General features: G+C 45.9%; 1 protein-coding gene across 1 annotated transcript in view; it reads right to left on the bottom strand.

Annotated features, from left to right (window-relative positions):
* Nucleotides 1-12,084, bottom strand: part of CCDC7 (coiled-coil domain containing 7) — a 227,250-nt gene that overhangs the window by 109,913 nt on the left and 105,253 nt on the right. The window contains exon 10 of the mRNA XM_088447948.1: nt 818-893. Coding sequence (XP_088304074.1) covers nt 818-893 — 76 coding nt within the window. The remainder of the gene's footprint in view (nt 1-817; nt 894-12,084) is intronic.

The raw sequence follows: 12,084 nt of genomic DNA, 5'->3' as shown, positions 1-12,084 counted from the left end.
TGCATTTTAAATACAAATTGTCCTGTATCTGAAGGGAAGAATTTCAAGGGAAATCGTACAACTGATCTGACCGACTTTTGAATCTCACCGTGTATGGCCACCTTCAGCGGGATTGTTGTGTCTAAAGACGCACTAAGCGGGATTATTGTGTCTAAAGATGCACTTATCCCTTGCAGGGACAAGCTCTGTCCCTGCAAGGGATTTTTAGTAAATCCCTGTGATATTGCCTGAATTCGCAATGCAAATTCAGTCGGTAATATCACACTGCAATCTGCATTCAAAATGCATATTGTAGTAAATAGAGCCCTAAATCTCAGTGCTTGCACAGTCAGTTCTACGCTTGTACACCAGGGAAATTGCTATTACTAGCGTTAGCATAAAATACGCTATAGTGGTCTGAGCAGCGTGTGACTCAGAATCAGCCAATATGTTGGAATCTCGCACTGACATTTGTGGTGAAATGTATAAGTTTCAGATCAAACGCTTTTGCTGATTCACATGTGATTGAACCTGTTTGACTCTCAAATTTACCTAAATTTTATTTAACATCCAAAATTTCAAGAAATTCCTGTTAATTGTCAAATTTTTATACTGTTGAACGATTTAAGAACTGATACAGGACCAGCTTAAGCATCTCTGCTAATTAGAATGAAACCTATGCAGTGTCATCAAATTTATTTAGTATCCAATATATTTATTATTCATGGGAGTACAACCTACCTGTATCCTTTCCTTAGGAACTGGTGAAATCACTAAGCATTCACTTCAACTGTAATAAAGTTGAAGTGTAATAAAAACTAAGCTATTGTCTGTTTACCTCTGTAATTCTCCTACTTGTTTATCAAATGATTTTTCAAGTTCTTGAACAATCCTTTCCAACTTTTTAGTTGAATCTGTAGTGTGGGAAAACATACATGTAGTGTAAATATATGTAAATAATAATATATATCTATCAATGACAATACAAAAGTTAGCACCCATGTGTTACAGAGCAGATTTGTATATTCGTCTACAAAGCATTGCGCAAAGAAGTTTTCAGGCAAAATGTCACTGCTCCAGGTCTGGCTCCTGACACGATCTGTCATTGCGGCCACACAGGGGCGCCGGGTCCAGCCGGAGATAATCCCCGCCCTCCACCCATCTGTCGCAGGTATTATTATAAGGTGAAGGGGAAGACACATGGAAGGAGTGGGTGGAGGGGAAACACGGAATAGCGCTGGGCGCAAAGACACCTAGCTCCAGCACTGCACTGCTCATTTATATTTATCATGCTTTATAGTATATACAGTACTGTGCAAAAGTTTTAGGCAGGTGTGGAAAAAATGCTGCAAAGTAAGAATGCTTTCAAAAATAGAAGTGTTCATAGTTTATTTTTATCAAATAACCACTTAACTGACTAATTCTTTCTCCAAAAACCGCTGCCGAAATTGTCGGTTTATTTTATGATTGAATTAGGTCAGGAACAGCTTATTAAAACTTATCCAACACAATTTTGTAAAAAAAAAAATGCTGTAATGGCAATTTTAATTGTATATACTAGTACTAATGGCCATTGATAGAAACATCGATTGTGACCACAGCTGCCGATGTTTCCTTAACATCGGTTGGGGGCTGCCATCTATATACGTGTATGTATATATATATATGTGTGTGTATATATATATATATATATATATACACACACATATATAGATATACGCATATATACAGTCAGGTCCATAAATATTGGGACATTGACAGAATTTTCATATTTTGGCCTCTATTCACCACCACAATGGCTTTGAAATGAAACAAACAAGATGTGCTTTAACTGCAGATTTTCAGATTTAATTTGAGGGTAATTACATCCAAATCAGGTGAACGGTGTAGGAATATACATATATAATACATATATAAATATATATATATATGTGGTAATGAAATAAATCACTCACACAGCTTGAGGTGTCAACGTTTCAATGCCAATAAGGTAGCATTTTCATCAGGACAATGCAGAATAACAAACACACTCACCTTAAATACATATATGTATTTAAGGTGAGTGTGTTTGTTATTCTGCATTGTCCTGATGAAAATGCTACCCTATTGGCATCGAAACGTTGACACCTCAAGCTGTGTGAGTGATTTATTTCATTAGCGTGGAGTGCCACACCGAATGGATTCTATAGCATCAAACTTTGTGGGGGCAACCAGCTAAGTTATCATCGAGTGACGGACCTATGTGTTGTATATATATATATATATATATATATATATATATATATGTGTGTATATTGTATTGTATATATATATATATATATATAATGGCCAGGGCTCTGATTTACTCAAGGAGGTGGGGCTTTCCACAATGGGGAAGAGGCTGCTGATAGCGGGGGTGGAGTGAGGGAAGGACAGCGTTGATAGTGCTGCCTTCTCTGCCCTGTCAGCAGCCGCTGCTGCTAGCCGGAGTTGGAGGGAGAGAAGGACAGCTCCGTTAGCGCTGCCTTCTCTGCCCTGTCAGCAGCCACTGCTGCTATGCAGAATAGGGAGAGAAGGACAGCGCTATCAGTGCTGCCTTCTCTGCCCTGTCCTTTCGGCAGCGGTCGGGGGAGGGGGTGGGTGCACCGGCGCTGGGCTGGCCGATCACTGCAGTGATCGGCCCACTGAGAGGGACAAAGTGTGCAGAGGGACCAGGAGGTTCCTCTGTGATTGGCGGCTGCTAGAAAATGATTTTCCAACAGCCGCCCACAGTGCTTTTCTGACTGGTCGTATCTGATACGACCATGCCAGGCAAGTGGTTAACAAAATCCAATGTAAATGAACAGAAGAGAAATCTAAATCAAATCAATATTTGGTGTGACCTGATGAGTCAAAATGTAAATATTTGGCTGTAACAGAAAGCAGTTTGTTCCCCGTAGGGCTGGAGAGCGGTACAATAAATAGTGTCTGCAGGCAACAGTGAAGCATGGTGGAGGTTCCTTGCAAGTTTGGGTCTGCATTGCAGCAAATAGAGTTGGGGATTTAGTCAGGATTAATGGTGTCCTCAATGCTGAGAAATACAGGCAGGTACTTATCCATCATGCAATACCATCAGGGAGGCGTCTGATTGGCTCCACATTTACTCTGCAGCAGGTCAACAACCCCAAACATACAGCAAATTACATTAGGAACTATCTTCGGGATGCAGTCATATTGCCGGCGGACAGAATGCCCGGCCTCAATATACCGCCGCCCGAATCCCTCCGCCCAGCAATATGTAGACGCCGATTTCCCGAAGGTGAACAGGATACCGAAGTCGGCATTTCGAAGCGCTGGAATCCCGATCGTCCGGACTGGTAAGTAACTGCTCTGTCCCCGGGGAAGTTAGGTTTAGCCACCCCTGGGGGGAGATTAGGGTTAGGCACCCCCCAGGGAGGGTTAGACTAGGGGAAGGGGGGGTTAGGCACCACTGGGGGGAGGTTAGGGTCAGCCATCCCCCGGGAGGGTTAGGTTTAGGGTGCAGGAAGGGGGTGGGTTAGGGTTAGGCACCACCAAGGGAGGGTTAGGGGGGAATTCTCCACCATGCGTGCTTCAAGTGTTGGGATTTCAGCTGGTGACCATTCAGCCGCCAGCATATCATTCCGATTCCCTATCTTCAGCATAAAGAAGAACAAGAAGTCCTGGAAGTGATGACATGGCCCCCACAGAGCCCTGACCTCAACGTCCGAAGGCTTTGAGCAAGCCTACATCCACAGAAGATCTGTGGTTAGTTCTCAAAGATGTTTGGAACAACCTCCCTGTCGAATCCTTCAAAAGCTGTGTGCAAGTGTACCTAGATGAATTGATTCTGTTTTGACGGCAAAGGATGGTCACACCAAATATTGATTTGATTTAGATTTCTCTTCTGTTCATTCTTTGCATTCTGTTAATTGAGAAAAATAAACTATTAACACTTCTATTTTTTCAAAGCATCCTTACTATGCAGCATTTTTTCCACACCTGCCTAAAACTTTTGCACAGTACTGTATAAATATTCTATTAAAAGGAGCTGTTAACACATTATTTTATTGAAAAGCTATAGCCTCCCACCCTTGTTTAAAACAACATGTAGCAACCACATATCTGATTTTATTTATTTATTTAAACTGTACTAAAAAAATTATTATATAATCCGTGGCTACAATATCACTTCTGCCCCAAATTCTATAGACGGAAGAAGTAAAAAGTAGATTAGATCAACTAAAGGACAAAAAGAAAATGAAGAGCAGGTTATAAGAAAACATGTCTCTTCTTTAAACCAACAAAACTGCTGACTACCAGATAAAGGGCTCTATTTACTACAATCCGCATTTGTAATGCAGATCGTAGTGTGATATAGTATCCGCTGAATTCGCATTGCGAATTCAGGCTGTATCATATTTACTACAAATCCCTTGCAGGGACAGAGCTTGCGAGAAAGCAAGTGTATCAGCTTGTGGTCTGTTTAGACCACACAGCTGATCACTGGGGCCGGCTCCGGGCTCTGCTCTGCCTTTTAGAGCAGAGTAGGAGTCCGGTAACCGGGGGAGACCCCTATTATCATAGGGCTTTCCCCGGTATTGTTTTACAATTTATTTTCAGTAACTTTGGTCGGATCACATTTCCCATTGCAATTATAGGAAATGCGATCTGCTTACTAAAAATAAGTGATACTTAGGGGTTGGAGTAGAATTTTACGTATTCTACTCTAATTGCCGTGTAATAACTATAGGTGATACTAAAATGATGTGAAAAGGGTGTGAAAACACCCTTTTTCACTTTATTTTATTAAAAATAATGTTAATAAATAGAGCCCATAGTAACTTTTGAATGAGACTTGGGGCTCTATTTACTACAATCTGCATATTGAATGCGGATTGTAGTATGATATTACCGAGTGAATTCGCATTGCGAATTCAGCCAATATCACAGGGATTTACTATAAATCCCTTGCAGGGACAGAGCTTGCGATAAAGCTCTGTCCCTGCAGATCCCATCCGCACTCTAGTCGCGGTAGTTTCGGAAAAAATACCGCGACTAAGAGCCCGCGCATGCACCCGACCCACCGTCGCTGCTACCCCCACCGATGCTAAGCACCGCCCCCCGCGATCATGGACCCCTGTGACCCCCCCCCCCCCGCGACCCCCCCTCCCTTCATTACACTTACCTGCATCCTCCTGGCCTCCGGTGATCTTCTCCGGGCTTCCCAATCAGGTGATCTCCCATACTGCACTGGGACCCGATCACCTGATGACCGGGCCGCAGTGCACTATGGGAGACCAGCTGACCGGAGAGGAACCATCACCGGAGGCCCGATCACCGGTCCCTGGATTCAGGTAAGTAAAAAAAATGTTTCAATTTTTTTTTTCTTTTTTTTACAGCAATCAGCCTGCGGTCTGTTTAGACCACATAGCTGATTACTGGTACCGGCTCCCGCCTCTGTTCTCCCCGTTAGAGCAGAGTGGGAGCCCGGTAATCGGGGGAGACCCTGGATAACGCCACCTCCAGGTGGCGTTATTATCACAGGGCTTCCCCCGGTATTTTTTTACAATTTATTTTTAAGTAACTCTGGTCGGATCACATTTCCCATTACAATTATGGGAAATGCGATCTGCTTTACTAAAAATAAGTGATACCAGGGGTTGGAGTAGAATTTTACTAATTCAACTCCAATTGCCCTGTAATAACTACATGTAAAACTAAAATAATGTGAAAAGGATGTGAAAACACCCTTTTTCACTTTATTTTAGTAAAAATAATGTTAATAAATAGAGCCCTTGGAGTAAAACAAGTTACAGACATCTACTGTATATAACACGCAAAGTGGCTCATGTAGAGTTGGACATAGTTTTGCATATAATACATATTTCCGTATTGCATGTGACAACAAAAAATGTGTACACATATCTGTTTGCAGATTCAGCCACATAAAATACACATTTTACAACTTGCACTCTTCTGACTCCTTATGCACGATTTCGGGCCGATTGGCCGATTTTCGACACTTTGTATGATGGATCTTGTGAAAAAAATTTTTGTAGGATACGATCCGATGCGCGCTCCCGCAGGTCTTAAATTGGATCGTATGATCAGGTGTGCAGCAGTGGTGTAACTAGGGCACGGCGAGCGGGGCACGTGCCCTGGGCGCTGTGGGACCGGCGGCGCGGGGGTGCACCGCCGGCCACGGTACCGGCCCGCCCTAGTTAGCCAGTGTAGTGCCGACTGCAGTGTGTGCGGTAAAAGCACTACACATTTACACAGGACCGGCGCTAGGCTTCCCAGCGCCGGTCCTGTGCTGCATAGCTGAGCCCTTCCCTCTCCCTGAGCGCTTGCCCAATAGCGCCAGGAGGAGGGTGGCAGGCGGGCGGGCTCAGGCTGTGTGTTAACCAGCAGCCAATGAGAGTCAGATGACTTTCATTGGCTGCTGCTGCTACTGCACACACATCACTGCCGAGCGGCAGCAATGTGTGTGTGAATCAGCAGCCAATGAGGTCAGACAGACTCTCATTAGCTGCTGCTGCACACACATCACCGCCAGCGCTGGCGGCGATGTGTGTGTTAAACAGCAGTCAATGAGCGTCAGATAGACGCTCATTGACTGCTGCAGCCGCAGCGCCCACTGCAAGAGCTGGCTCCCTTCCAGCTCCTGCAGTGGGTAAAGGGAGAGAAGTCATGACGTCATGACATCTCTCCCATAATGCAGAGCGCGCCAGCCCGGGAGGACTGACGTGCGGATGGCAGCGGGAGCGTGGATTCAGGTAAGAATTTTTACTTTATTTATTGTTTCTTTTCAGTGTGTATTTATCGGGGGGGGAGGGGACTACTACTGGGGGCACTGTTTCAGGGGGGGCGGGTTAGACTACTGGGGGGGATACTACTGGGTGCACTGCTTTGGGGGGGACCACTACAGGGGCCTACTTCAGGCGGGGACTATTACTAAGGAGGGGACTACTACTGGGGGCACTGCTTCGAGGGGGGGCACAGGACCACTACTGAGTGCTACTACTGGGGGGGATACTGCTGGGGGCACTGCATTGGGGGGGACCACTACTGGGGTCTACTACAGGGGGCACTGCATTAAGGGGGACTCCTACTGGGGCCACTATAAAGGGCACTGTGTAGGGGGGACTACTACTGGGGGCACTGCATTGGGGGGGACTACTACTGGGGGGGACCACTACTACTGGGGGCACTGCATCAAGGGGGACTCCTACTGGGGCACAATATAAGGGGCTTACTACTGGGGGCACTGCACAAGGGGGACCACTACAAGGGGCACTGAAAAGGGAGAACCACTACAGGGGGCACTGCATAGGGGTAACAACTACTGGGGGCACAGCATAAGGGGCACTACTCGGGGGCTGCATATGGGAGATCACTACTGGGGGCACTGTATAAGGGGAACTAATGGCAGGCTGCATAAGGGGGACTACTACAGGGGGAACTGTGTAAAGGGCACTGCATGTGGGGGATCACAACTGGGGGCCTGTATAAGGTGAACTAATCGGGGGCTGCAGAAGGGGGACCACTACTGGGGGCCTGCATAAGAGGGACCACTACTGGGGGCATTGTATACCGGGGTGTACTATATAAGGGGGACCACTACTAGGGGCACTGCATAGGGGGAACTGTATAAGGGGCACTGCATTAAGGTGCAAATGGAAAAATGTCCCCAGTGACAAGAAAGGGGTGTGTGTCATGTTGACACGCCCCATTTTTCAGTGACCACGCCCCTTGTGGTCACGCCCATTTTTCGCCGTGCACACATAGTGGGGGTGGGGGGCTCCATTTTCAAATTTGCCCTGGGCTCCAAATACCCTAGTTACGCTACTGGTATGCAGCCCATATTGTCCATCGTATCGTGTGCAGATCGTACCGTAAATTTAGTGCATGCGATGCATCGTGCGTCCATTCATGTCATTTCAATGACATTTTCCAGATGAGAGTGTGAGACACACGATCGATCGTAGTACAGATCGTGTGTAAAGTAAAACACCAAATCATACCGCCGGGACTGCAGGGAGCTTCGGGGGAATCGTGAGGTGAATCGTATCATATGCTGGTTGTGCAGGTGTATGGCCAGCATTACACTTATAGAGGCTGAGATGGGGCAGACAAGTGTAGGTCATGTACAGAAAGGGCATGTTCATTTAATTATGACTTTTTCAGATGTGAACATAGATGGGCCCCTGCAGAAGCCAAAGAGCACCAGACTGTGACAGGCTGAGCTAGGCACTATAAAATGCAGGCCATTCCCTTGGGGACAACAGCTCCCTCACTATGAATGTTGGGGCAATAGCCAAAAGTAGTGAAAAAATAATTTTTGTATGTGGAAAGCCCTGGCTAACATAAACTGCTTGTGTATGCTGGCATTTGTAGAACTACAAGTGATAGCAATCCCTGGCTTCTTGCCTATAGTAACACAGAAAAAAAATGCTGTTCAAAAGAAAAAACACAAAGGCCCCCTGAAATCTTTTATGTGAATAAAAACTGCCCTAATTTCTGTTTCACCAATTCATTACAGACCTAAATGTACAGGGATATTTTTCTTTCATGCAACTTTTAATACAAATGGAATAAAAATATGGCTGACGCTTATTATTTGAGTCGCTCCAATGTAACTGACAAGACAGATGGCTTGTCAGGAACAATATAGAGCAACTTCTGATTGGTCAGAGTGTGAGGAAGTCGCTGTGATTGGTTAGTAGTGAAAGGACTCTGTTGTAGAATATACTTCTCTGTTAAAGCATTAACTCACAGGGAAGGTAGTGAGATAAACTTTATTGTGACAAGTGTACATGTAACAATTTCATAACAAGGAGGATTACAAGAGGAATAAGTGCACTTTCACAACAGAGGGACTACACAGTGATAAGCTATGACACAGTACCACCTACTATCCCCCCAGTATAGTTTCCACGCAATGGCAAACAAGCAGTTGTTGCTATACTCCAACCCAACCGACCCCACCTGGGATCTAGCTGTTCATCCTCCAGCAATAACAGCACCCAAACCAGCCTATGGGCTCTATTTATTATCATTATTTTTACTAAAATAAAGTGAAAAAGGGCAATTGGAGTAGAACTCGTAAAATTCTACTCCAAGCCCTAATTATCACATATTTTTAGTAATCAGATCGCATTTCCCATATTTATAAAGGGAAATGCGATCTGTCTGGTAGTTACTAAAAATAAATTGTGAAAAAAATACTGGGGGAAGCCCTGTGATAATAACACCACCTGGAGGTGGCATTATCCAGGGTCTCCCCCGGTTACCGGACTCCTGCTCTGCTCTAACAGGCAGAGCAGAGCCCGGAGCTGGCCCATGGACCGGAGATCGGGGCTCCAGTGATGTCATCCCTCCGGTCAGCTGGTCTCCCATCCTGCACTGGGACCCGGTCGGCTGACCAGGTCCCGGTGCAGGATGGGAGATCAGCCCTGATCACCAGAGGTAAGTGTAATTAAGGGAGGGGGGGTCGCAATCGCGGGGGCAGGGCTTAGCGATAGGGGCGTGGCTTAGCGGTGGCCGGTTGGCGCATGCGCAGGCACTTGTCACTTTTTTTTGCAAAAATACCGTGATAAGTGTGCGGAGAGGATTCGCAGGGACAGAGCTTTATCGCAAGCTCTGTCCCTGGACGGGATTTTTAGTAAATCCTGTGATATTGGCAATGCGAATTCAGGCCCTCATTCAGAGCCGTTCGCTATTTGTGGTCGTTCGTTCAAAAACAAGGGGTGGCTATTCAAATGAACCGTTCGCTGTTTGCGGTCTGTTCACGCCTCTAGGTCTGAACGAGCGTACAAAACTTGAAGTCGTTTTTTAGGAAACTACGCCCCCTGGCCGCTCGCATCCTACGTCATGTCCGCTATTTATTAGATTAATCGAGTACATCGAACAGGGTATGAACTGCTCGCTATTCTTGTGGTTGGTTTTTCCTACCACAATTTTGCGAGCAGTTCTGGCTATAAAATAACCCAGTGACGTGCTCAATGACGCTGCTGTTTTAAATATGCACACCCATAAAATGCCCGTTTTGACCTTTAAGCACACCTGCGATCGGATCTCCACTCCCCGTTTTCAAGCACCTTCCCCTGTTACCACCCACATACGCCTCTTTCTGTCACTCAAAATAGCAGGCATTCGCTATTTTGCGAGCACATGAATTTCGGCCGCACTGACTGGTTCGCGCATGCGTATAACGATCCGTACACATGCGCAGTTGGGCAAACATCGCTCAGAGCGAACGAGCTGCCGCTTACGAGTGGCTCTGAATCAGGCCCCCAGTCAGTAATGTCACACTACAATCTGCATTCCCAATACGGATTGTAGTAAATAGAGCCCTAAGAGTGCTGGTACTTAGGGCCTGATTCAGAGCCGGACGCTATTTGCGCTCGCTCGTTCAGAAAAAGGGGCTGGCTATGTAAATGAACCATTCGCTCTTTGCGGTCTGTTCACGCCTCTATGTCTGATCGAGCGAACAAAACATGCGAACGTAATTTTGAAAAAAACGCCCCCTGGCCGCTCGCATCATACGTCATGTCCGCTATTTATTAGATTAATCGAGTACATCGAAAGGCGTCTGAACTGCTCGCTATTCTTGTGGTTGGTTTTTTCTACCACAATCATGCGAGCAGTTCTGACTATAAAACAACCAAGTGACGTGGTCAATGACGCTGCTTTGTTAATTATGCAAACCCTTAAAACGCCCGTTTTGACCTTTAAGCACGCCTGCGTTCGGATCTCCACTCCCCGTTTTCAAGCACCTTCCCCTGTTACCACCCACAAACGCCTCATTCTGTCACTCAAAATAGCAGGCATTCGCTATTTAGTGAGCACATGATTTTCGGCCGCACTGACTGGTTCGCGCATGCGTATTAAAATCCGTACGCATGCGCAGTTGTGCGAACATCGGTAGGAACGAACGAGCGGCCGCTTACGAGCGGCTCTGAATCAGGCCCTTAGTTTACTGTGGAGGGAAAGGTAAAAATGCTGTTTAGTTTTTTTTACTTATTTGTATATTCTACATTAAAACACTAGTCGTCATTATCATCAACTTCATGGTGGTGACTGGTGTCTCGTTAATGATATGCTTAAAATGTATCAAACACTTTAGATGTATATCAAGAGACTCATTTAACGTAGGGCATGATTCAAGACCCGGTCGCAAGCGCTGAGCGCTCGCAACCGGGTCGATGTTTGCCCACTGGGCATGCGCGAGACCCGGCTAGCGAGGGTGCTCCGTCGCTCCGGGTCTCGCACCAAGGGGGGCGAGCTGTCGATGGTGAGTGACAGCTTGCCCCATTTGGTGGGGAGGCCGGGGTGGCCAAACGGAGGCGTTCCCGACGGAACGCTTGCCATTTGGGGGCGGCCCCACTGACATCACAAGTGATGTCAGTGGAGAGCTTCCGGCTCTGTTAGAGCCGAAAGCTTTCTGGGGCTTGCGGCCACAAGACCCTACCAGAAGGGTCTCGTCGCAAGCCCAAAGGTCACAATGGTCTTGACAGCTATGTGAGCGGCCAGGAGGCCGCTCCAAAAAAAAAACGCCCTGATTCAGAGCGAGCGCTCTTTCAGAGCGTCCGTCTCTGAATCAGGCTCATAGTATGCTAGGTAGTATGTATCTTAAGATTTATCAGACATATTTTAGTACTGCATTTCTTGTATTACAATGCGGCTCAAAGTGCTGGAGCAATTTTGTACACTGTGATCTCAAACAGCACAAAGAGTCACATCTATCTACAGGAGGTGCGGGAAGAGTGTGTGGAGGAGAATACATCTACATTCTAATAAGTGTTCTTTATTTGTTCCTAACTAATCCATTAAAGCCCAACAATCTTTTCTATAACTCAGCTATCTTGTTTGATGTGACTGTGAGAACAAGTGAATGCTGAAGTCTGATCTAAATAATGTTTTATAGGTTTGCACTAGGGGTGTGCACCGGCCACTTTTCGTGTTTTGTGTTTTGGTTTTGGATCTGGATCTTTCTTCGTGTTTTGGATCTGGATTGGTTTTGCCAAAACCACCCTTCCGTGTTTTGGGTTCTGGGTTTTGTGTTTTGGATCTGTATTTTTTTGAAAAAAAGCAGAAAAACAGCTAAAATCACAGAATTTGTAG

The sequence above is a fragment of the Taudactylus pleione genome, unplaced genomic scaffold (genome assembly GCF_031769625.1).
Source record: "Taudactylus pleione unplaced genomic scaffold, aTauple2 ptg000446l, whole genome shotgun sequence".
Lineage (NCBI taxonomy): Eukaryota > Metazoa > Chordata > Amphibia > Anura > Myobatrachidae > Taudactylus > Taudactylus pleione.
This window is presented reverse-complemented; position numbering and strand designations above follow the sequence as displayed.